The sequence below is a fragment of the Eupeodes corollae genome, chromosome 2, assembly GCF_945859685.1.
Source record: "Eupeodes corollae chromosome 2, idEupCoro1.1, whole genome shotgun sequence".
NCBI classification, from domain to species: Eukaryota; Metazoa; Arthropoda; class Insecta; order Diptera; family Syrphidae; genus Eupeodes; species Eupeodes corollae.
The window spans coordinates 43107219-43135205 of NC_079148.1; the positions used below are offsets into that span (position 1 = coordinate 43107219).

A 27987-nucleotide genomic window follows, 5' to 3' on the forward strand; every position below is an offset into this window, starting at 1 on the left:
AGGTCTTTTATTTATCGATGGACGAAATCTGCTGGGTCAGCTACTATCTTGATAATATTCGGCCGACCGCGACGGCTCTAATGCCATGATTGTAAGTTTTTCTTTCTATTGTAAATTATTATGTTTCGTTTTTAATGAATAAAGATTATCTTATCTATTTTATCTTATCTATCAAAAATGGCTACAAATTCAAATATGAAAGCAAGAAAAATGCTGAATTTTTCGTTATACTTTGGGGAACAAAAATAAAAAAATCTTTCTTAAAGAAATTAATGCTTCTATACCATTTAAAGCCTTAAATGTTAACCAACGACGCATGTACTTCTCAATAACCAAACATATGAAGATATGAATAACACGTATTGTTAACCTGAAATGGTTTTGATGTGTCACATCTTTCCAAGCTGGTTTTCTTCTTTATTTTCTTTGAAAAAAATATTTTTTTTTAATAAAAATGAAGTAAGTTTGAGAAACAAAAAAATTAAAAAAAAGATTGAAGTTCGACTTTATTGGTCGGGCTGACAATGGCAGAACACTCCGGTACGCTATCCCACTACTGCTTACCACGGGAACTCTTGGCTGCTGGCTTTCGCCCCTGGCCCGGTTCATCCCTCCTTAGCCAACCTGAATACCTTGGACTCCTCCATGGCACCCATATTGATGGAAAGCTTAGTGCGGACGTTCCGTCAACATGGCCTGGCCCACTGCACAGAAACCCCAACCTCAAACCGTTCCACAATCTGACCTCCGAGAAGCCGGATTACAGGAGATGCCAACCTCCCAGTCGATATTATGAGAAAATAATTTCGAACAGTATAAAAATCAAAAAGCTTCGAATGCAGACCTAGGTGGTAATTTTTTTAAATCTTTAAACATTTTAAATGCAAAATCAAAATAATAAATAAATACTTTCAGCTTGTGAGTGTGATTAAAAAGTATTCTTTTAGACATTTTTCTATCTGATAGTCGCAGTCTTTTATTGAAAGTTAAATAAAATAAAAACTATCAGGTCATGGAACAGAAGTTTACAATCAAAACATTTTGTATGATGATTGGATTTGGGTTTCATTTAGTATTTCATTTTAAAATTTAACAAATGAAAGAAAAAAAAAGAAAAAAGAAACTCGATCCTGCCAGGAGTCGAACCTGGAATCTTCTGATCCGTAGTCAGACGCGTTATCCATTGCGCCACAGGACCACATAAAAATTGATACCAATATGAATATCTGAATCACGACATAATTTTTCACATTATAGACGCAATTTGACTCATCCACGTGTTTTTAGTAGATTTTTTAGATTAATGTTATGTTAATTTTGTGCTATAAGGTATAGAGCTACATGTTTTAAATTACACGTTGAATGATTTAAAATGTATAAGATGTCGTGGCACATCATTTAATCATGAGAGGGGGAAATTAAAACTTATTAAATGCCAATAAGACTCTTTCAAAAACTAGTTTTGCCATATTTGAGAGTTAGAAAGGGTAGATTTATGAACAAAGCATGACAACTTAATTTTAAGTTGAATATTAAGGAAGGTAACATTGTCTCTTCTGTAAATTTATACATAGAGAATTTAAAGTGTACACTTGGGCGTATAAGCACTCTTTTCATTGGTTTTAAAAGTTTTCTTTGTTAATGTGAAAAATACATACCCTTCAATAATTTGATTTTTACCACACTTTAGGCTCTGAACATTTTTTTAAAAATATGTATTAGAAATTTAAAAATGTCTTTTTTTTATAAACCTTCGAAAATCCGCTTCAAAGAAGATTTTAAATCTCTTGAACCCTCAGAACCTTCAATATCAAACTTGACATGTGTAATTTTTTGTTTCAGTTTAAAGTTTTCGGCTCTACTTTCCATTGCCGCAGCACGATTTCGAAACGCAGTTTTTTTATTTCATAGATATGTGCAAATAATTAATAATTATAGCAATTAGGGGGGAGATATTTATTAAATTCCCATAGGAAGTTATTGTAATGGGTCCGATTTGTCAAATTGAAAATTTTGAAATTTCTAGACGTTTCAAGGTCCCTAGGTCGAAAAAAAAGATTTTTAGAAAGATGTCTGTGTTTGCGTGTGTACGTACCTTCGTACGTCCGTACGTTCGCGGCGTTTTTTCGTCGTCCATAGCTCAAGAACCAGAAGAGATAACAAAATAAATTTTGTTATACAGATAATAAGGCAGAAAGATGCAGAAATGGAACTCAAGAAAATTGCCAAATCAAAAAAACTGAAAAAAAAAATTTTTAACACCTCCAAAAATTTTATGACTAAAATATGATTTCATCTCCAAAACAATTTTGAGCAACGAAAAATAATGTTTTTGAAATCTGATAAAATTTTGAAAAAAATCGAATTGACACTTTTTTTATAAAAAATAAAAACCTAAACAAAACTTTATAAAAGTTGGTAAAAATTGATTTTCGACTCAAATATCTTTTCAATACTTTAAGATATTGGGTTATATTCTAAAAGATGAGCAAGAGCTCAGAGTCTGAGCTGACGAGCTTGAACTCACCGGTGAGATCGATCGAGCAGGGCGGAACTCAGACTCAGTTTTGTATGCAAAAAATCGAGTTCAAGCTCAACAGCTATTACTCGTTGAAATTGAGATCGATCTCAAAGCTCTTTTTGTTGCTTAGTTATGATTCTTCTTCATGTAAGGCGAGTGAAAAAAAAATGTCGTCTGAAAGTGAAAATGATATATGCATCAATAGTGAATTAAGGAACTTAAAAACAATAAAATTTTGTTGGAAAAATCACAGTTGCCTATTCATAACGCAGAGAAGAGTGATGCCATTCTCAAAATAATTAGATCTTATAAAAGCCAATTTGGAATTGATATCAACGACAAACAAATAACTTAAAAAGTGGCAAACATGAAGTCCCGTTTAAAAAATAAAATAGGTGTCAAAAAAACAGGAAATAACAAAATAATTCTAAAAGACTGGGAAAAAGAATTACTAGTTTTAATTGGCGCAGAAACTAATCCAACGATGAATAAAATACCAGGTAAAAATTTTCAAGCAATATATGTACAAAAGAATGTATAGAATTATGTACCTACTTCTATTTAGGTGGACTCTCGTTAGGTTCTCGTGAGAACAATTCAAGCAGTCCAGCAACAAGTTCAAGAAAACGGTCAAGTGACTCCCTTCAAATGTCGTCATCAGAAATTCCAGTACAAAAATTGCGTCGGGTAAATTTTATGCCGTTTTGAGCATCTCTTTGATTATGTTGCCAACCAACTTATACATGAAATTTTTTGACAGGTTTCTAAGTTTCAAAGAGAAACCACTTCGGCAGTAGAAAGATATGAGACTGATGAAACGAAAAACTTAAATGGATTAATTTTATTGTGTGATCAATAAACGTGAAATTTCTTCTCGTCGTTGTTGTCCGGCGTTTCTAATACGGGCTGCAGTCGGAAGGGGTTGACCTTCAGTGGCATCGTTAGTTGGAATGATTTGATTGCTTTCAACAATTTCGTCTTCGTGTAAATACTTAGCGAAGTTATGCAAAATAAAACAAGAAGCTATTAAATTTGGAATGGTTTCTTGCTTCACTCGAACTTTATATTGCAAAATAGGAACTCTGTTTGATTTGTCCAAAGCATCTCTCTATAATAACTCTTTCTTTTGTCAAAACAGCATTAAAATTACGTTTGATGTCATTATTCGTTTCTTTAAACGGGGTCATTAACCATGGAGTAATGCCATAACCTTCATCACCGAGAAGTATTCCTGATAAGTTATTATTATTCATGTGACTATACAGGAAAGAGTTTTTCAAAATACGGGAGTCGTGTACGGATCCTGGCCAGCAAACTTCAACACTTGTAAACTTTTCTTCCGCATTGCATGAAGTTTGAACATTAATGGAGTAGTATCCCTTACGGTTAATGTACTCCTCATGATAGGTCAAAGGTTTCCATATTCGGACATGAGTGCAATATAAGCACTCATGTGCTTTCGCTTTGAGATCGATCTCATCCCTCTGAGATTGAACTCACCAAGTGAGATCTAACTCGGTCAGTAATTATTTGTTTGCATACAACCTTAAGAAAGTTCTCAAAAAAGTGAGTAAAGAGTTTGATCTCATCTTTTTGCATACGACCCATTGACTTTAATTTACTTTTATCTTTCAAAAAATATTGTTGTCCACATTCAGCAAAATTTTGAAAAAAATCGAATTGACAGTTTTTTTTTACAAAAAATTAAAAACCGAAAAAAAATTAACAAAAGTTGGTAAAAAATGATTTTCGACTCAAATATCTTTTCAAAACTTTGAAATATTGGCTTCAAACTAATTTTATCTTATAAGAAATATTGTTTTCAACATTCGATAAAATTTTGAAAAAAATCGGATTGACAGTTTTTTTTACAAAAAAATAAAACTCTAAAAACATAATACTAAAACTTGGTAAAAATTTACTTTCGACTCAAATAGCTTTTCAAAAATTAAAAATATTGGCTTCAAACTTATTTTATTTCACAGAAAATATTGTTTTCGATATTCAGTAATTTTTATAAAAATATCCAATCTTCCGTTTTTTCATAAAAATAAAATCTACAAAAAATAGTACGCAAATTTGGTAAAAATTGATACGAGTACATATAGACAAACTTTTAAGCAAGACAAATCGACAGACGGGATGGGAAGTTACCAGTGTGTGTCGCATCCCAGCCTCTTTTTTCTACTTAAAATTATATTTTTTAAAGTTCACTTTCTTACATACAAAACACCCAAAAATGGTTGATTTTGACATTTCTTCCCTGATTTGTGTTCAGTGTTGCCATAATTGTTTTTTTTAGTGCTCAAATGCAAAAAGTACTTTGCATATAGTCAAACTTGAACCCACCCCAAATTCTTTAGTGATAACAATCAGGGGCATGCTGCCCCCTAACATACCTAGCTGTTAGAACGCTCCAGTACTATCATTTAAAAAAAAACTTAATTTAGGCTAAAAAAAAAAAACAAAATACAAAAATTTGGGTTAAGTCCGAAAAAGAAAATATGTTTTTTATGACTTAAAGGTGTTTCCTCGCCTAAATATTTAAACAAATGTTCTATTAAGGCCTTTATCTAACTGTTAACAAAATAAGAAGGAAATTCGTGCTGCCATAATGCAAAGTCACCCTACGTTATCTTTTAACAAATATTTGAAGTGTTCAGTATGCTGATCTGGTACCGTTACATTTCGTTTGCACCTTCACAAAATAAACTGCCCTTAAATTAGCTACACTTCCGTCATTTCATTGGAAAACCTAAAAATAACAAATAGTTTTCCAATAAAATGTTTCGTTTTGTTGCAGTCACTTTTAAAGCTATCAGGTTTTGACACTTCGGAAGTAAATATACGTCATTATTTAAAATGTAACAATTCACGCTTAACAATGGATTTATGATATTAACGAAGATGGAATTTATTAAAATATGAAAGACAAACACTGCAAATCTACGAAAATCAATGGAAAATTATATAAAAAGAATATGGTGCTTTTCTTTGATTTCACTTAAAAATTACTCGTTTTTTTATAAATATCAACATAAAAACTCTTATTGGAAAATCTTGTATCTATGTATGTATATGTTAAGGGAGTTGTTTGTTGTCGTTGAAAGTTTTAAAGTTTGACAGTTATTTGATATTTGTACGATACTTTACTATTGGCTATATATCTCCTCTCGGCTACTTTTGGAAAAAAAAGTGTAGCTTTTTGGTATTCATTTAGAAAATATCTGCACTGACTAACTTTGATTAGCGTTCAATAATATTTAATACTATCTTTTAAGCTTATGTGAGTGAAAATTGTCAAAATCAGCTGGTTTTCCATTATATTTTGCTTACCAATAAAGTTGATTCTTTTCTCGCGCTTTGTTTTTGATTTCCATTTTATTATTTAAAAACACCAAATTTAATAATTTCATAATTCTGTTAAAATTGTATGTATTCGTTAATATTTCTTCTTTATTTGTTTTCATTTTTAACATCTGACCAGAAATAATATATCTGACGTACGCTTACATTTATTTTGACACTGCACTTAAATTTTATATATTTTCTGAAGGGTGGTTCACATTCTCAAATTATGTTTGACAAATATGGTTTGATTGACTCAAATATAATAGGATTGCCAAACATAGTGAATGAAAATCAAATTATTTTAGTTTGAGAATGTGAACACATGGTGGTCAAATCTGAAGCAAAAAAAGAGGCTGGGATGCGACCCACACTGTTAACTTCCCATCCCGTCTGTCGATTTGTCTTGCTTAAAAGTTTTTCTATATGTACTCGTATCAATTTTTACCAAATTTGCGTACTATTTTTTGTAGATTTTATTTTTTATGAAAAAACGGACTGTTGAATTTTTATATTAAAATTATGAATATTGAAAACAATATTTTCTGTGAAATAAAATAAGTTTGAAGCCAATGTTTTTAATTTTTGAAAAGCTATTTGAGCCGAAAATAAATTTTTACCAAGTTTTTTTTTTTTTTAAAAAGTTTTATTTTTTGTAAAAAAACTATCAATTCGATTTTTTTAAAAATGTTACCAAATATTGAAAACAATATTTCTTATAAGACAAAATTATTTTAAAGCCAATATTTTAAATTTTTAAAGAGATATTTTAGTCGAAAACCAATTTTTACCAACTTTTGTTAATTTTTTGTACAAAAACTAACAATTCGATTTTTTCAAACCTTAACTGAATGTTGACAACAAGATTTTTTGAAATATAAAATTAAATTAAAGCCAATATTTCAAAGTTTTGAAAAGATATTTGAGTCGAAAATCAATTTTTACCAACTTTTATAATTTTTTTTTTAGGTTTTTATTTTTTGTAAAAAAACTGTCAATTCGATTTTTCTCAACACTTTTCAAAATGTTGAAAACAATATTTCTTATAAGATAAAATAAGCTTGAAGCCTAAATTTCAAGTTTTTGAAAAGATATTTGAATCGATATTCAATTTTTACGAACTTTTAGTAATGTCTTTTTTTAGATTTTTATTTTTTATAAAAAAAAACTACCAATTAGATTTTTCTCAAAATTTTATCAGATGTCAAATACATACATTATTTTTCGTTGCACAAAATTGTTTTAAAGATGAAATCATATTTCAGTCGTAAAATTTTGGAGGTGACAAATTTTTTTGTCAGTTTTATTGATTTTTAAAAAAACCGTTATATTGATTTTTTTCAAAAAATAAACCTGTTTGGGATCACGTTACAATATATTATATAAAATTTAATTCAAGTCTCTAGCGTTTTTGGTTCGTAAGATATTTAGGGTTAACCAAAATTTTCACCTTTTTTTTAAACTGCTATGGTAAAAAAAACCACCCACGCTATTTTCTTGAGAGCCCTTTCTGCATCTTTCTGCCTTTTTATCTATATAACAAAATTTATTTGAAATCGATATCTCTTCTGGTTCTTGAGCTATGGAGGACGAAAAAACGTCGCGAACGTACGGACGTACGAACGTACGTATACACGCACGCACAGACATCTTTCTAAAAATCTTTTATTTCGACTCTAGGGACCTTGAAACGTCGACAAATGTCAAAATTTTCAATTTGACAAATCGGACCCATTACAATAACTTCCTATGGGAAGTTAATAAAATAGAATAATTACAGGAGTATTTTAATAAAAACGTTAGTTTTCTTCAGACTTTAAAAATAGAAATAAGGGACATTTCTTAAACTTTTAAAATTGTATTGACATTAAAAGTAAGTTCGCAATGTTTAAAATTCAAATGGAAAGTCGTGTAAGACAGCATGTTTGACGAATTTCAACGATATTTGTCAAATATATTTTAACTGTGTACCCCTTCTTGTGAATCACCCTTATAGAGTTAAACGTCATAAGGTTGACAATAAAGCAAGACCTTGCACAATAGGTATTTAATCAAAATTATTAACAAGATTACAAGATTAATTGTCTTCTCTATCTATTACTCATTCTTTCTCTATCTTTATCCAATTAAGATTAGTTCTATATTTCAAAAAGTCTTTAGTTGATATAAAAATGAAGATATGTACATACATACATTAAATCCGTCGTAAACTAAAATGATATGGATCTAGAATTGCAAGTAATTGATTGTATACAAGGTTTATAAACATTTAAGGGAAAATACTAATAACAAAAATACCTCACTTACTATTTCTATGAATGAAATAATCTTTTGATATATAACAATAAAAGAATAATTTTTCTATTATTATAATCTTTTAAATTATTATCTAAAACTAAAAGATATAAAGGTTGTGAAGAAAAACCCATATGTATATAAAACAATTTAAATAAAATAACTGATTTGTTATGATTTTTGTTAATCGAATATCAGTTTTGATCGAAATGGAAAACGTTAAAGTTTATTGGATTCTTTTGTTGCCACTTATAATAGGTAAAAATAATAATAATAAAATATTGAAGATTAAATCAACGATTATCATCTCAATATCCTTTATAGTAGGCGTATCATCCGAAATTCCAAGGATAATTAATGGAACAGCAGCATTCATTGACAATACTCGTCATCAAGTATCAATCCGTGTTAAGAATAATGAAATTATTTTTGGAACTGGTCACATTTGTGGAGGTTCATTAATTGCACCAACGGTTGTCTTATCCGCAGCACATTGCTTTTATAAGTAGATACAAGTACTGCTTAATTGTTTTTGAAGTGTGTTTCTTACCGTTTTTGTCTCCTTTTTTTGGAAAGTAGTGATACACAGAAATTTCAAAGTGCACGGTTCTATTTCGCCGTTATGGGTACCCTAGACCGATTCGAGAGGAACGAACACACGATATCATTGGACATAACTCATATTGTTTATAATGATTTTGATAGACCAACATATTCAAATGATATTGCTATTGTTTTCTTGGATGGAACTGTTCCATCTTCGAATCCAGCTATTAGCGTAATACCAATGAACCGAAATGTGATTCCAGCAAATTCATTATGTCAAGTCACCGGATGGGGAAAAACGGAAACGGTAAGTTTAAGTAAGTTTAGTATGGCAACTTTAATTGTTTGTGTGTGTTTCAAAGGGCTTGCTGTCAGAAATTCTTATGACAGTTGACGTACCAATTATCGATAAGAAAACATGTTCGATTAATTATGGAGAGAGTACCATCAAAGAAGGAATGATTTGTGCAGGTTATATGAGTGGCGAAAAGGACGCTTCATATGGAGATTCTGGAGGTCCTCTAGTTTCAAATGGCAAGCTGGTTGGAATTGTTTCATTTGGAATAAGTGATGCTAGCCTAACAGGATATCCTGGAGTGTATACTGATGTACAGTATTACGTTAATTGGATAGAAGACACGATTAAACGAAATTCAGCGAACTTTAAGTCATTAAATAGTGCTGTTTGTCTGCTTGGGTTATTAATAGTTAGTATTTCATATCATTAAGCCTTGCATAAGTCCTTAGTTTATAGGTTTATATACACTTAATAAAAATTGAGTAAATACATATTGGAGAGTATATTGTTACAAGAGATTCCTTCGCCTTGCGAGCGTGAAAAGTTTGATATTTAATCAGCCGATTTATAAGAGTTCTGATATATGATAATATTTCAGACTATTGTTAATAACAACTAAATGTATGTACATATCAATTTCCTAATTTCAATATTTCGTCTGCTTGGAGGTAAAAGTCACTAAGTGCAATTTTATCCAAATTCGAGAACAATTCATTGTGTGTTGATGTAATCATTTCCCACAAGTTTGCAGAGTCACTAAGTGAAAAAACTGCTAAAAAGGCAAATCATAGAATGAGAAAATACACTATTTAACTATTTGAGAAGGTTTTGAGCGTATCCCCGTTTTTTTTTTGTTCTCCTGAACAATTTTGATTTTGATACCAAAAGACTTTTACCTCCAAGCACACAATTTGTCAACTATGAACTAATAGTTGGTGCACTCAATTATTGGATATGTTTGATCAATTTTTGTGGTTTATTAAGGTAGGTAGGTAGAAATGGCGCTGTAGTGCGCCGGCCGTTTGGATGCCAAAAACTCGTTTGAACTTTGATTGAAAGGGATAGATTTATAGAGAAGCTTCATAGCGATTATGTTAGAGCCATTTTGTCGCTTTGAGAAAAAAGATTAGGTATCTAATCTTTATCTCAGATAGCTCATCAAGTTCGTGAAAGAATGCTTTTCCAAAGTATTTAATTCTAGTGTTTGCCAAAGCAGGACATTTGCAGAGGAAATGGATTATCGTTTCACTTTCTCTTTGGTCACTACAACTACGGTAAAAGGTGTTGTAAGAGATACTCAACTTCTCTGCATGAACTACTATAGGCCAATGTCCGGTACAAACCGCAACAATCCTGGCTATGTCTTGCCTTATGGCCTGCATAGGAGATCGTTTGTACGGGTTTTGTTATAGGTGGGCCATATCTTCCTAGATATAATGTAGTTGGGTAAATTGCTCCACCTTCGGTTTGATTCAGTTTGGTAGAAAAAAAAGATTTTACCCTTCATAGCACCAAGAGGAATGTTAACCATTTCCGCAAGTGAGCTATGAAAGGCCGATCCTTGCCTATCTAGCTCGTCAGCCCGTTCATTTCCCACGATACCACTATGGCCCGGAACCCAGATCAGGGTGGCACCAAGGTTAATATTCAGGCTCGCAACCTCGTCGCTACATTGCTGGACCAATTTAGATGAGGATATGGCCGAGATAAAGTAGGAGTATTGCCTCTGTTACAAATGGTCATATTATTTTCAATAATAAAATTAAAAAGTGACTTACCTCGTTCGTTGATCACAGAACTTGCCCAAAGGGTATGCCGAGTATTTGCGTCGCCTCTGATCAGAATGTTTGCCTTTTTGATGTTAGCTTGGGTTATGATTTTGCACACCTCCTCCGGAGTTGATGGTGTATTATGGGCAGAGTAAAAAGAGGCCAACAGCAAACCCTGTGTATTCTTATCTTCAAATCTGACAACTGTCAGATCGGGAGTGCTAAAATTTGGACATAAAAAACCTTTTAAATGTTTCTTAGCTAAAATACAAGTTCTGGGATTACCTTGGTCTTGATCTGCGGTTTTATAAAAAGAGGTCGTATTGTTTGTCTTGGAGGCCTCGCACCTTGAGGCCGTTTATCCACGGTTCTTGGATAACGCCAATGTAGAAGTTTCACTCCCTAAGGAAAACTCTCAGATTATCTGAAGCACACTTAGAGTGCTTCAGATTAATCTGGATGACCTTTAGCGCGTTTTTTAATTATTTTTAGCTGCAGAGCTGGGACCCGGCAACTCGCTGGGGATCTCGACTCCGCTTATAACATCGTCAACCTCGACGTTGTCATCAGCTTTGTCGGTGTCTGTTCCCCGACTCTGCAGAATTTAAAGTTTTGGCATTCCTTATGCCAAAACTGAGTTTGTATTCGGCCTTTTAGCTGGGATAAGCTTGAGCTTCAAGCCCTCCCAGTCATTGCTAACCTTAGCAATGCTTTCACTAAGGAAATCCCTAGAAAACCTGTCCACACACTTAATTACCCTATGCCCCCTGAGCATCTCGCCAGAGTCAAAACTAGGATAGGGGCCCTCACTGTTTGATATAGTGTATGAAAACACCATCTCAGAGAGCTTGCCCTCGATAGAGTTCCACACGTTCAGCAGACCATTGCTGTTTGGCTCATCCACAACTGCTACGTGGAGGTCATCCCTGACAACCTCACTAAGAGTACGAAGTTGCGCTGCTCCAGAAGATGGTGCTTTCACTGGCTTTGTCCGGTTGTCAAGCTTGCTCTTTTTCTGAGACGTGCAGATCTCTACCTGAGATCTGTTTCGCTTAACGGCCTTTTCTCGGGTGGCCAGAAAATTATTGTATTCATCAACAACCTTCTGGTACTTTATTTTATCTTGAGCGTCCCTCTCATGAATCACTCCGGTCTCTTCATTTTTGGCAATCTTGGCAAGAATGTGAGAGGCCGTTTTGAAGCGGTTCCTGAGAAGAGCGCTTTCTGATGGTTTTTTTGGTTCCTCGAGTTGCATTGCTACTCAAGGGTTTCGGTTTGGTATACGGTTTAGGAAGTAAAGGAGTGATATGAATAGCACTGCCTATACTTCCTGTGGTTTTGGGTTGCTCACAAGTGCTGAAACTACCAGCGCTAAATGAGCTCCCCTTCAAAGTCTCCTAGCTGGAGGCCAAGAGTTTATCCTCCAAGTCTGTGGATGGTTCTACGTTCGTCATGTCTAGTCCGTCCATTTTATAAAAGTTTTTGAATGTTGGTCCTACGAGTAGGTCGGAAAAAAGTGGTCAGCCCCGGCAGACCCGATATACCGGGGTAAGGCAGAAGATAAGACGGACCCTGCCAAGGCATCCGAATCAGCTGGTTTGCCCCCCAGCCTTTCATTCTTCGGCACGGATTATGTAAGACGCTCACACCACCACTGAAATTAGGGACCCCGTATCTATGGTCAAATTGCATTGCAAATGCTTGCTACTAATAAGGAGTAGGAAACTTCAGCAATTCAACCTGACCTCAGCTGATCTCCATCTTTACAACGTGCAAGACAACTTTGGTGATCATTACCGCCCGGCACCCACTGGGAGGGTTTGAAACGAGGATTTTTCCCAGGCGTGGTTTTATTTAACTCATTAATGGATCTGATCGTTTATTTGCTTCCAAAATAGCGAAATATTACAGAAACGTCAACGGCACAAGGCGTGTTTACTTTTTTTTAGTTAAGAACACAGCCTAAACTGTCAAAAATTGAGTTCTATCTCATGCTCAGTTTTTGTTCAGAACTCATTTAGAGCTAAAAAAGAAAAAGCCTAAAACATAACCAAATTTTACGAATGAAGCTTAGTTTTGATGCCATACAAAACCTTATTATTAAAAATTATTAACATATTAAGAGGAAGAATTAATTCTAAAAAATTAAGAATCGCATGACATGTATACATATTTTCATATTTTTTTGAATTATTCATATAAAAAGAAAATATGATCGGAAATTTTAAGTTTTTACAGATAAAACAATTGGTTTATTTTCCAATGAATGGTTAAGATTTATTTGAAGTAATCTAATTACATCTCATCCTTAAGTTTACTTTTAAAAACGTCATTATTCCAAGCTAGTGTAAAAGTACACATAAATAAAACTAAATTATTCTGACGTCATTTCAATGGTTCTAATGACCGAAGCGTGTTCTTTGAAATTTAGTTTGATTTTTTATTGTTTTATGCTTATGACAAATTATAACGTTTAAAAAGGTGCAGCATTAATTTCTTGTTTCTAATCGAAGCTGATGGTTTTTTGAAATAAATAAAATAAAATCAACACAAAATAAGCAGACAATTTACTAGTAGATAAGATAAATAACCTTTGTGTATCTTCAATGGTAATTTACAATTATTGAATCAAACATGGTTCAAATATTTGTAGACGATTGCATGCCTCTTGGAAGAATCAGTTGGTGTTGTGATTTAAAAGTGGTTAAAATGTTCCTAAGGTTAATATTTCCCACATTAGTGTTGAGTGCCCTAAAAATAAACGAGATTGATGCTTTAGAAAGTAAGAAATACTTTGATCAATAAAAATGCACAAAAATGCACCATGCAGTTAAAAGTTGCTTTATAAATTTTCTGTCTTAATTTATCTTGTTATTAAAATTCTAAAGCTGGTCATGCATCACATTTAATTGGATTTTATTTGAATGACCTTACCAATAAAATGGAAAAAGAAAATTATATATCCACTGAGATAAACTAACTTGGAGTGTTTAAAATCAATAAAGATTAGTCATATTTTTAATACAAATCAGACTTAAACGAGTTGGAAAACATTAATCACAATTTCTTCCTAATAAATCCATCCAATTATTTTAGAAAACGTTGGTATTTTACCAAAAATCATCAATGGAACCACAGCCAAGGCAGAAGAAATTCGATATCAAGTTTCTATACACCTTAAAGACCGAGAGTGGTACTTTGGTTCCGGACATATTTGTGGAGGTTCTCTTATAAAGCCATCGATTGTCTTAACAGCAGCTCACTGTATTTACAAGTAAGAATGTTTATTTTTAAAATCTAAGTTGAAAATTAAATCACCCAAAATAATTTTTATTTTTAGTACGGACTTGAATGTGAGTCGATCAGCTGATGAGTTCATTGTTTCTATGGGCTCAATTGATCGATTTGATCGCATTAACAACTGGGCTTTTGAAGTTCTTGAAGTTTCTTACAAGAAAACATTTAACATGACAACTTTTGTGGATGACATAGCTTTGATGTTTCTAAATGGATTTGTTCCAGAAAATAACCACAAACAAATCAAACCAATTGAAATTAATTGGAACATTATTCCCGAGGGTACAATATGTCAAGTTTCTGGATGGGGAGTTACTGAAGACGTATAATATATAAATTAACTGTTTCTAAAAGTAAAGCTAATCCTTATATTGTCGCATATCAATTAATTTCAGGGAGACATGTCAGACTTGCTTATGACTCTTAATGTGCCCATCGTAAACCAAACCATTTGTGCAGAAAAATATGAGGGATATGTTTTAGAGGGAATGCTTTGTGCTGGCTATATGAATGGATCGGCAGATTCTTGTGACGGGGATTCTGGTGGACCTTTGGTTTGTAATGGCAAGTTAAGTGGGATTATTTCTTTTGGAGTTGGATGCGCTGTTAAGGATTTTCCCGGAGTCTACACAGACTTGAAATATCATAGAAAGTGGATTCAGAATTTGACTGAAAATGTTGACATTTTTAAAAGCTCAGCATCGATGACCTTCAAAGCACCGTCAATATCAATTTTAATTATTTTTCTTCTTATTACTGGTGAAAGGGAATTTTCATTTTAATAAATTCTTGAAAATATTATTTTGGCCCATATACTTAACCTCAAAAAAAACATTGACCAAGATTGTAGCATGGCTTTTTTACTAAGTTAGAGACAACATTCAAGACCTACTGATGATGGCCTTAAGTGTAAGGCCATAGTGTAAACTATGATCAGAGGCTCATCATTTAACTATTACAGAACAAAAAAATAAAATGAGAACGTTTACGATAGTGAAGCACTGGTTCTAAACAATTATTTTAATCCCACCTTATTTAAATTTAAATCCTATGATGAACAGTTTGAGTTATATAAAATGCTCATTCGACTTAAAGCTTCATTCTTGCCATAGTTAGTTTTATGGAAGTCAATATGTATAAAATCAAATGTGCGCAGGTGATGAGTTCCGCCCCGGTAATTCAAATGTACACAAGATAGTAAATAAGGTGCATCAATTTCACCATTAATAAGTTGCTGAAAAAATACTAAATCATTATTAACACGCCTTTGATGGAGAGATTGTATTTGAAGAAGTAGAATACGATGTTCATAGGGAGGCAGATCATAGGGATCTTCCCAAGGAAGACCTTTTAGGGCAAAGCGAATGAAATTATGTTGAATTGATTCAATACGTTTACTATGAATTTCGTAATAGGGAGTTCATACCTGCGAAGCATATTCAAGATGAGGACGAACATGGCAATTATACAAAGAAAGGGTAACATAGGGATCATTGAACTCCTTTGCCCAGCGTTTTATTAAACCAAGCATAGAACTTGCCTTATTAACAATAAAATTAATGTGATGTGTAAACTCTAAGTTGGAACAGAAATGTACACCTAAATCTTTAAATGTGGAGGCACGACAGTTTTTGCTGTGATATACAGTAGTCAAATACGTTACTGATTAGTTTTTTAGTGAAAGTTATAGTCTGGCATTTTAAAGGGTTGAGTAAAAGGCTATTTTTCCCACACCAAAATGTGAAACTATCAATGTCGGCTTGTAAAAGAATACGATAATGGGTGGACTTTATTATTTTGAAAATCTTCATATCGTCAGCAAAAATGAGAAGTTCACTTGAGCGTAGACATGACGATACATCGTTAATAGACAGGATGGGGAACACCAGATTGAGCAACAAAAGGTTCAGAATGACAATTTCTAAATTTTACCTCGTAAGATCTGTTTTAAAGGTATGACTTAATTCAAGCTAAGAAAAATGGTGAAAAACCAAGAGTTTTAAGTTTAAATAAAATAATTCTGTGGTTAAGTTGGTCAAAAGCTTTAGAAAAGTCAGTGTGTACACAGTCAACTTCATAACCTTGTTCTAAAGCGTTTGAAAATATATTTGAGAATGTGAGGGGATTAGTAACGGTTGATCTTTTTTTCACAAAACCATGTTGCTGTTCGCAAATAATATTTTAACTAAAATGTGCTGGCTTTCACAAACAACTTGTTCAAATACTTTAGGAATGAAAGAAAGCTTTGCAATGGGCCTGTAGTTGCTTATATCCGACTTGTTACCTTTCTTGAAAATTGGTGTTAGAAATGACTTCTTCCATATACTGGGAAATTTGCCTGTTTTTAGAGAAAGTTTGAATAAAAACGTAAGGGGTTCAACTAAAGCATTACTACACTTTTTTAGTACTATTGAGTATCGGGGGAATACCATGAGGACCGGCTGAGCAGTCATCATTCAACGCAGATAGAAGATCAAGGACCGTACTCTATAGCACAGGTATGTGACTACAGCTAGTTTGCGAAAAAGTGTGAAGATTATGAAAATATACTTCATCAACTTCTTGAGGGCTATTAACAAATGACTCACGGAAATTCGTTGCGAAAGCGTTACAGATATCAAAAGTTTTATCCAACGAAAGGTTCTTGTAAGTGAAGTTAACTGGAAAGCCATCTGATTTTTTCTTTGAGTTTACAAAATTAAAAATTTTTTTAGGATTCTCTTTCAAGGAGGTGGCCATATCAGTAACATAACAAGCATATACAAAATTAGAAAGAGTATTTAAATTCGTTAAAGAGTTCAACATAAAAAGAGAAGTTGACTGGAGACAGAGTTTTGAGATACGTTTTCCATGCCTTATTTCTTTTGTTACACAGTAAACGCAATTCTTTCGTGTATCAAGGATGGCTAAAGTCTGTATTTCTTGCTTTCTTTATAGGAACATTTTTTTCAAAACAGTAATTAAGGATCCTATAAAAAGTTGAAACTGCTTCGTCAATGTTAGAAAATGCTAGTGTATCAGCAATTCCCGAAATGGTTAAATCTTCAGACAACTGCTGGAAATTAGCTCTTCCGAAATCAAAATTATATAAGCAATCAAAAGAATTACTGTGATAAGTAAGGTGATTACTTAAGTCAAAAAAAATGTCCAAAGGGGGGTGATATTTATCAATATTAGTAATTAATGATTTAGATTTTAGAACAAGAGTACTAATAGCGTCAGAAGAAAAGACTAAATCGAGAATTCGATTTTTTGAGTTTTTAATACAGCTTGTTTTCTGTAAGTCAGTTTGCTGTAAAGTAAATTTATAAGGTAGTCTAATACCAAGGAGAGATCGTTATAAACAGACTCCAAACTTTTTGGAGGAATGTAAACGTTTAAAATGAAAAAAGTATTAGTCTGTATCATTATTTTTACACATACCAGTTCAATTGATAATACAAATGGAAAAGATACAGAAGAAGAGAAATATGTATTTTTTACCGCTATGAGAACACCTCCACCTAAATCCTTTGCATTACCAACATGACGATCGTTTCTGTTAACTTCGAACTCTTGACTGTTGAAGAGCTTGAATTAAGCCACGTTTCTGTCAAAAGGAATACGTCGTGTGGAAATGATTGTGAGTTAAGAAAAATGTCAGTAGTCTTGCTACGAAGTCCCCTTACGTTTTGGTAGAAGAGCGCAAGCCTGTTAAGTTTTTTGATTTGTTTTTCAAAGAAACACCCTGTTTTTGACTTTGAGTAAATTCTTTGACTAAAGTCTCTGCGGGCCATATTTTTGGGTTGCAAATAGAATCAAAGTAAGCGGGATTCGTTATTAATTTAAAAGAGGAAACAAATCTTTTTGGTTTACTGATCTTAGTACACCTGATAGATGAGCTTGAAGGTATAACGTTTCCGGACTGTTGGCATAACAACGGCTCTTATTTATTTGTCTAAATAAAAAAATACTAAAAAAGGTTCAAATCGCAACATTGATTACATGATTCTCCAAAAATTGTTATCCAACTCAACCTGCTCAAAGGCCAAAATGCGAAGCAACAATTATGCGAAAAACTTCTTTTAAAATAAGTTTTAATTATTTCATTAAGTCCAGTGGAAGTCTAAAATTGACAGCTGTCAGTGTCAATTATGATTTAAAATGAAACGACTAGATGCCCTACCCTCTTTACAATTACTATAACTTTAGAATTGTCATAAAGTGATAATTTATATGACTTCAAATCAGATATCATTAAATATAATGAGAAGAACCCCTAATTTCTATACCGCGGCGGTATGACGTTTATAATGATTTTATCACTTTAAACGAGCTCATCGAAACTGATTTAATTGGCTGCGTTCGATCTCGTGTTGGATAGGGTATCATGGATAGGTGGATTTGTAGATACTTTGTTGGACGAGTTGCAGAATGGATTTAAAAAGGGAATAGAGTGGTTCTTCTTTGGGGTTTTGAATCATCTGAAGGAATAACTTACCTTTTCTTTCAGCGACCTTATTTGCTTGTAGCTCCACAAGCTGTCTGCCTCTGTCTGCTTTTATACATAAAAATAAAAAAGCTAGATTTTTTTAATTCCACAAGATTAATATTTATTTACCTGTATTTTGTTCTGCCTCTGGAACAGGATAAGGTTCTTCAACTTCAGAATGCTGGGCCCTAGACTGGAGGTAAGACCTAGCAAATTGGTCATCTACAAAACGAGAACAAAATAAGTCAATTTTGAAGTTTAAAAAATATGTACGTATGTAGATCATAATTACTTTCTAAAACTCGGAGGCAAATAGCAATAGAACATCCTCGAATACAACTTCAAGTAACATTTTGTATCTTTTAGTTTACCAACAAATACAAAAAAGCTGAAATAAATGTTCAAGTTTCTTGAAATTCAATTCAATGTTGAATCAGCTGTTCTGTCAGATACCTACATACCCCAGAAATTCTTGGATTCCTTTTTTGACATCTCAGCTGTTTTTGATCAGCTGTTTTTTACACGTAAAACACTAACAAAAAGGTATTCGGATCACCATCTGTCTGAGATTGAACGCAGCCATTGTCAATTCGATATTAAATCTTAATTATATTTTAGAGGCCATGAATATAAACCGAAGTAGTTTTTTGTGTAGAATTTGTGATGATTTTCAAAAAATATCCTTAACTTGATTAAATAATATGTAAAAAAACATATAAGAGAATGTATGTTCAAATAGTAAATCGTACAATTAAATAGCTCGATTTAATCGCATGACTCACTACTTAAAAATATTTTTGATAATGAAGTTTGTTTGAAATTTCGTAGCTGGAAATTTCGGTTTGGAGATTGAAGCTGTTAGATTATGTCTTGTGGACATACTCCAACTCATTCAAAAATTCACGCGAATACACAATTTAACTACTTTAAAATAATTATTATTGTACCAAATATTTTAACCTTTATCACTGCGCTGGTAAAAACAATAACAATATAATAACAGCTGGGATTTTTGAACTGTAACGTTTCTAATTTTAGATATGTATGTAAAAATAACATTCGATAATAATATAGAAGCTCTTGTAAAGGTACGCTATATATTGATGGTGGTATTAGAATTGCCAATCAATAAATGATAAGATAATAATTTCATGAGGTAAGAAAGTTTGATTAACAAAAATTCTGTTAAAAAAAGGTAGTCGGCTTTAAAATCTATCCGATGGCTAACGTAAATTTGTTTGGATAAATTGTTTTTTTTTTTTTTTTTTTTTTTAAATATGGACAAATCTAAAAACCATAACCACATAATGAATAGCATGTTTTTGTGTTTTATTACTTTTATACTGATATGTAGTTCCAGTTTAAAAGTTGTTCAATCTGGTAAGTGTCAAGAAAAAAAAATCGAGATGGTTTCAATCAAATAAACATTTGTTTGCATTTGGCCAGTTTATGTTTTTAAGATTTCATATTCTCAGAAATATAAACCTTTGCTGTCTAAAATATAAAAACATTTGTCTGATCCTATTTCTTTCAAATTAAAAACAGAATGAATAATTTGATGGCTATGTGAGAAAGAATGGTGAATTGTTTTAATATTTTATTCTAATATTCTGTCTATGCGTCTGAGAAAATGCAGAAACGTTTTTGAAATATAAACTGACACATTATTTGTTAACTTTCCAATGTCAATGTTTAATTATTCAGAGTATTGACAAATTCCATAAATAAAAAACAGGTTAGTTTAAAAAATCCTTCTTTACTTCCCACAACCTTTAAATAATCAATAATGTGTAATAGTGCATGAGTGTAAAAATTAATAAAAAAATAGATAAAATATTGAAAAAAAAAATATTTAAAAATTATATATTATCGCTTAAATATCTAAAAAGATAACTCATTTAATACCTTTGATAAGATTAAACATTGCGGATGTGTTTCATAAAAATTAAACTGGGTTGTATTTATTGTCCTATATTTAAGTTAAAAATACATACTAAAAATGCATTATGGTATTATTTCGGGAATTATTTTGTATCGATGATGAAAAGCGATTTTCTTAAGATATCGGTAATAATACCAAGATCAACAGAAAAGACTTTAAAAAATGAAGAATTTGGTTGACCCAAATTATGCTATGCTTAGGGTGTTTTGCAATCAGTGCATGGGATTTAGAGTTTGTCATATAAATGCACACAGTCTTCGTAAAAAAATTGACGAGCTAAGATATGTTTTTGAAGGTTCTGGAGTTGATGCTATCTGTGTCTCTGAATCTTGGTTTCCCATTAATTTTCCAAACAATATGTTTAAGCTAAAGGGTTAAAGATTTTTTGGGTTGATAGAGGTAATAAAGAGGAGGTGTTGCAGTATATGTTCGATATTACCTGTAGGATAAATTGCATGTCAAACCCTGGTAGTGAAATTGAATATATTTATTTTTTTGGACATGGTGTGTGGAGAATCTTTCACCCCTCGTATCTCTCATAGAACAAATATCTTTGATGTCAACTAAAATTGTCTTGTGTTGAAACATTCATAGTAAGCTTCTACATGAGAGTATATTAATTGACACTATGGGATCTTTTAATATGTCACCGGTAAATGTGCATACGCTAACTCATTTTACAAGTAGTTCCAGTTCGCTCATTGATGTTATTTTCTACGATCAACTTATTGCACCTGCTTTTTCAAAACATGATCTCATATTTCTAACTTTAAATTTCAATATTATAACCCCTATAACTGTTTTCCAATATAGAGATATCAAAATAATTGATATTCCTGCTCTTGAGAGAAATGTTTCAACGGTTGAGTAGGAAAAAATTTACTTTATGTCATCAGCTAATGAACAAGTGGAATTCCTTCAATCTAATATGGATCATCTCCTTAATACTTATGTTCCACTTAAACAAAAATTTACTCGCTCATGTACCGCCGAAACCAAAAGATACTGGTTAGAACACCTTCACAGGTCATACTGTTTGTTAAGAAACAAAGTTGTTTGTAAGATACGCTCAGAAAAGTCAAAATTTTTTAAGTCGCTTTAATTTGGCAATGAATGGCCGAAAACTGTGGAACAACCTACGCGAGGTCGGAATTGGCAGGCAAAAAAGCTCAAATGATTGTTATAATCATCGATAGTAGAGAGTTGAACAAACAATTCTTAACATTGCCCGGTAAGTCCTCACTTAATCATAATGCTGTAATAAATGAAGATCATATCTCTGGTACTGTTCCTAGGTTTGAATTTTCTGGGATAAGTTGTATTGACGTTGTTGAAAGTTGTATGTTGGTGAAGTCGAATGCCGTTGGAGTTAATGGTGTAGACCCTGTATTTAGTCGAGCCTTACTTCCCTTGATTTTGCCTTACGTCACACACGTGTTTAACACTGTATTAACAAGTGGCATCTTTCCTTAGCTTTGGAAGTTAGCAAAAATAGTTCCTGTACCCAAAACTTCCAATGGCAAAGAGTCCAATTTCTCTTTTTTCCTTTCTCTCCAAGGTCTTGGAAGGGATTATGCCAAAGAAAATAAGTATACATCTTAGTGGAGCCAATTTACTGACACCTTTTCAGTCTGGTTTTCGTCGTCAGCGCAGCTGGACGACAGCACTAATCACTGTGACTGAAAACCTAAGGCAAGCTATTGATGACGATAAGGTGAGTTTTTTAGTTCTATTGGATTTTTCAAAAGCTTTTGACACAATTGACCACTCTATTCTTATATACGTAAGCTAGAACACCAATTAAATTTTTCGTCATCTGCAACAAATCTGGTACTTTCATATCTAAGTGATAGAAAGCAGGCTGTATCCGTCTCCAATACGCCCTCTCCGTTTTTGCCAGCCTTGAAAGGTGTTCCGCAAGGTTCGATTTTGGGACCAATTCTTTTTCCACTTCATATAAATGAACTTCCATCTATTTTTAAGTTCTCCCTCACACACATGTATGCACATGATGTGCAACTTTTTTTGAGTAGTTCGCTTGGTCTTATAGAAAATTGCAACCATAACATAAACCAAAACCATGCCCTGCAAAATGGCCTGTTCTTAAACTCTACCAAAATTAAATGCTTAGTTATTTCTAAGCGGTCTCTGGATCTTTCTTATTTCCCTCGATTAATGCTTGATAATGCCACTATTGTATTTGTAGAGACAGCTAAAAATCTTGGAGTAGTTTTTAACAGGTCGTTATCATAAAAAAAACACATTAATACTACTGTTGGTAAGGATATGGAGCTCTTAGAATTCTTGAAAATTCCCAACACATAAAGCCTATAAATACTAGAAAGATGCTAGCAAAAACATTGATCATCCCTATACTCACGAATGGTTGTGAAATCTATTGTAACTGTGATGCTGAGAGAAGACGAAAACTTACAGTTGCGTTCAACAACACAATAATGTACGTATATTGTCTAAAAAGGTATGACCAAACCACATCTCTGGCTTTGCTAACTTTTTTGGGTGGTATCTCAGCCATAACTTGACGAATGTTGGTTTTTAAGTGCTCAAGAGTTAAAGGTTTATCTGCATAAACACGGTCTTTCACGAAGTCCTACAAAAAATAGTCCGGCGGTGTTAAATCTTATGATCTGGTGGCCAGTTGATATTACCACGACGAAAATTACGCGGCCAGGAAATGTCTCTAGAAATAAAGCCACATTTGCTAGAGCTGTGTGGCATGTGGCACCGTCTTGTTAAAACCACATATTTTCCAAGTCGTATCCTTCAATAGAAAAAATCAGTTTTCATATGACAATAACGCTCGGAATTGTCGGTGACAGTCGTTCTATCGTCGTTTTCCTAGAAGTAAGGTCCAATTACACCTCCGGACAAAAAGAGCGCACCAAACAGTGATTATTGTGGATGAAATGGCCTCTCTTCAATTACTATTTTTTTTATAATAAACGGGCACTCAAGGAGTTATTAATACCCTTAACATGTTTAAAATTTAAACACAGTGCGAGCGTTAGGAAAATAGGGAAGGATTAAAGAGGAGATACCGATGCACATTGGTCTTAAAGTTTTGAATATCAAAATGATAGGGAACAACAAAGCTGGGTAAAACATTCCACATTCTCGATTTGCGGTTAAAAAAAAGAATCTCTATACTTGACAGTACGTCCGAAATTGAGCTCAAGGTTAAACAGATGTGCATTCCTAGAAGTACGAGTATTACGGCTGAATTGTTTAAGGGGGGAATTCGGCAGAACACTGTTTATAAAAATATCGGTAGAACAACGAAAGGCATGAAACATTGCGGCAGTGTTCAAGTGACGTAATTGTTTCGGTTATAGTTCTATCGCCTATCATTTTCAAAGCTCTTTTTTGGATCCTGTCCAAGATACTTAAACTTGTTTTAGGGGCACCTGCCCAAATATGCGAGTTATATTCAAGTTTTGGTCGAATGAAGGCTTTATAAATTACAGCCAGATCAAAAGAGGTGAAGAATTTCTGGCACCGTCGGAGAAATCCTAAGTACCTAGCAGCATTTTTTTCAATATCGAATATGTGATCATTCCATAAGATGTGATCTGTGATATTCATACCGAGTACTGAAAGTTGATTAGTTTCCTGCAAGTGCCGCTCATAGATAGCGGCATCGGGGGTGGGTTACGATCTAACGACAGGAGACAGCATTGAGTTTTCGAAGCATTAAATTCTACACGGTTTTTGATTCCCAATTGTACAATGCTGTCGAGATCAGAATTTAATGAGCTTATCATACGCTGCCGTTGAAGTTCCACATCCGAAGGACAAGGAAGTGAATCTATAAACGAATATGAAAAGCTGAGGGTACTGTCATCAGCGAAACAATTTAGTGGATTAAAAGTTTCAGACAAAAGGTCATTTATAAAAATAAGGAAGAGCGTCGAAGACAAAACGGAGCCCTGGGGCACACCAGCATTTATTTTGTGAATATCAGATTTGAACCCGTTCAACACTACTTGAATTGAACGGTCCGAAAGATAATTTCTAACCCAACGAAGAAGGGATTCTTCTATAATAAAAGCACGCATTTTCGATAAGAGAGCGTGTTGCAAAACTCTATCAAATGCTTTTTACATATCAAGTGCAATAATCTTACTTTCTCCAAAACGATGTAAAGATTTGTTCCACTGTTCGGTGAGATAGACCATGAGATCACCAGTGGACCTATTGCTACGAAAGCCATACTGCCGGTCATTAAGATTCCGTTCCTCAAGATATTTCTTAAGCTGATAATTTATCAGCATTTCCATGACCTTGGAAAGAAGAGACGTGAGTGCTATTGGACAATAGTTAGAGCAGGAGGATGATTCGCCTTTTTTAGGGACAGGCTGTTTTCCATCCGTTTGGAAAGAGACCTGTAGAGTAAGAAAGATGGAAAAGGTTACACAGTGGTTTTGCCAGCGTTGAAGAACACCCCTTCAGAACAATAGGGGGAATACTATCCGGATTTGTATATGTCAAGGTCTCTCAGTACTCTTGCAACTGCACGAGTGCGAAAGAACATTCGTTCCATAGAATCGTTTACGCTCTCAAGAACAGGAGGACTCAAGACACTCTCCGGTAGCGTCGAATTAACAGCTAACAGTGCTGCAAGCAAATTGGCTTTATCGATCGAGCTCACATAGGGAGCATCATTATGGACAAGCGTTGGAACCGAGGATGACATGGTGTTTCGTACGTTTTTACAAATGACCAGACATTTTTACTACCTTTGGGACATTGTAGTATTTTTTGCCTTAATTTCTGATCATGCAAAAGTTTGGTTTGTCGAATGTGGCCGTTGCAAGTCTTTCTAGCTTGTTTGAACTTATTCCGGTTTTCCTCAGTTGGATTTGAGGATTCTTGGAAAATGTTTTTGGTAGCAATTTTTTAGAAAAATTCTCTCAACAGTTTAAAACAATAATATTACTACTTAGTATTTGTAATTTCTTGAATTCGATTAATTTTCAGTTCAATATTGAATTTTTTTTAAACTTTACTTGGTCAAAAATTTTGTAAATTGTAATGAAAAAATCGCTGCTTTGACATTAATAACTGCCAAAAAAGGTTTAAACTCTTTTGTGCAAATTTGGTTGAAACTTTAGTGTGCAAGCGATAAGTCAATGGAAATGAAAACAGAAATCAGCAAAAAGATTAAAAAAAAGAGAAAAATAGAAAATTTGATATATGGATAACTTTGTAAGCATTGGATACAATAGCACTATAATATTAAACCTATGCGTATTCTGTGTAATATTAATTGTCAGCAAATAATGGTAAGTGTTTCTTTTATCAGTATTAAACAACTTGTAAGCTCTTTACTTGAAAAGCAGATTATAATTTTGGAGTAGGTATAGGAAGCACTTTGAATTGAAGAGTTAAACACAACAAAAGTACAACTTTGTCTAGAGCTACAAATAATTAATTTATTTACTTTTAAACCTGCTACCAGATGATAAGAGAAAAAACATTTTCTTTAACTGGTGAATAGCGAAACAAAAGATGGTTGTCAACATGAAAGTGATTTTTTAAGTGATAACCTGATGGGCTGACTAGGGACATTTAAAGATTCTTACTTAAATACCTATTAAAAAACAATTTCAAAGAACTTTACAAGATGTAACAGAATTGACTTATGAAAAGCTGCACTTCATAAGAACGGTTGACTTTAGCGTTTGTTGAAATTTCTTATATATTTTTAAAAATTAACATTCAGTTAAAGCCTTGGACCTTATCTTTCTAAACATAAGCTTAAGTCAAAACTAAACATATATTTTACATTGTATATCAAACCTTTAAGGCACTCTCATGGAGAGGAACAATTGAAGTGACACCTGTGCAGCTGTCAAGGAATGTGTTCTAGTAGAATTGAGAATGAGGGAAAACCATCAACGCCACCAGCATTCTTCTGATATTTAATAAAAACTTGACATTTACGTGTTATTGACATATGTACTACGTCTTTCAGATAATTATTATTAAAAAAATATTTAATTTATATTCAAGTTAAATCACAGTCCATGATTAGTATGATTGTGACAATGACAATTTGTTTATTGCTAAATAATTTTTTTAAAAAGTTTGTTTTATAAATTTTATCCACTAGATGCTGTGGATGCACGTATTTATGGTGGAACAGCGATTACAATTGCCGATGCACCATATCAAGTATCAGTGCGTTTAAAAGAACACGATGTTTACAAATTCGGCTCAGGACATATTTGTGGCGGATCATTGATCACAACCCGCGTTGTTGTAACAGCAGCTCATTGTATAGCCTCGTATGTTTGTACTTCTTTCAAAGATTTTATAAGAAACTCAATTATTTTATATCACGCCTTTATATAGATCCTTGGAAAAACCAATTCAATATCGAAAACCTTCCGAATTTACTCTTGTCTTGGGTGATACCTATCTCATGGAAAAAACTCCAACAACTCTACAATTTGACGTACAACAGATAGTTGTTCATCCAAGCTTTAACAACCCTTCGGAACTTGAAAATGATATAGCAATGATGTTCTTCAAGGGCAATGTCCCGATGGATCAAAAGAACGTGCAGCTTATTGGTCTTAATACCCAACCATTAGCCAACAATATTCTTTGTAGAGTTTCTGGATGGGGAAAAATCAATTCAGTAAGTCATCAATAATTATTATTGTATATATTTTGAAAATACATACTATTATTTTACTGTTTTCTTAATTTAGAATCAAATTCCAAATAATCTAATGGAAGCTGAAGTTCCCATTGTAAGCCATAGAAGGTGTGAAACTAATTACGGATATCTTCCTCAAAGTATTGTCTGTGCTGGGTATATGATCACCGGAGGAAAGGATGCTTGTCAAGGGGACTCAGGTGGTCCACTTGTTTGTAGTAATGAATTAGCGGGAATTGTGTCTTGGGGAACTGGATGTGCCAGACCTGGATATCCTGGAGTATATACGAATGTTTCCTATTTCCTTGATTGGATTGGAAAAACAAACGCTAAATTTAATTATAGCTCATATACTGATGGAGGATCTGCTTTAATTAAAAGTTCATCGATATTATTAGCTTTAGTGATAATTATAGGAATATTTCTTAAATAGTTCTATTTATAGAATAGTTATTGTAATAGATTAATGTTATCATCATCAGTCATATTTATTAGATTTCCTAGAACAGTATTAATGAAGTCTTTTATCTTAAACTCGGTTCCCGAAAATTGTCGACTGTAAAACCTTAATTTGTTTTCATACTTCTATATAATAAAATGGAGGTTTTATTATCACCCTACAAACAAACCTAAAATAGGCAGATACCTGATTATCGAGCCATGATTAACGAGGTTTAAAATAATGATTGTTATTTTCTTAAATTAAAAGGCAGTGATTCCTAGCATTACAACAAATCCAAAAAAAAAATTAAAGGTCGTCCACCCATCTGCAGTTGTATGTATAATGTTTGCAAATGCCGGAAAAATTGACTTTT

General features: G+C 33.1%; 1 protein-coding gene and 1 non-coding gene across 2 annotated transcripts; one reads left to right on the plus strand and one right to left on the minus strand.

Moving 5' to 3' along the window:
• Positions 1-1125: 1125 nt before the first annotated feature.
• Trnar-acg (transfer RNA arginine (anticodon ACG)) lies at positions 1126-1198 on the minus strand. The gene has a single exon. It is a non-coding gene; the product is annotated as a tRNA-Arg (tRNA).
• Positions 1199-8333: 7135 nt separating this feature from the next.
• LOC129944880 (uncharacterized) lies at positions 8334-27683 on the plus strand. The gene is made up of 12 exons (XM_056054542.1): positions 8334-8422; positions 8489-8669; positions 8741-9017; positions 9073-9436; positions 13431-13559; positions 13874-14051; positions 14118-14397; positions 14470-14628; positions 19781-19925; positions 26621-26795; positions 26863-27151; positions 27225-27683. The coding sequence occupies exons 1-12, from the start codon at positions 8338-8340 to the stop codon at positions 27603-27605; spliced, it is 2643 nt and encodes an 880-aa protein (XP_055910517.1). The 5' UTR covers positions 8334-8337; the 3' UTR covers positions 27606-27683.
• The last annotated feature ends 304 nt before the right edge of the window (positions 27684-27987 follow it).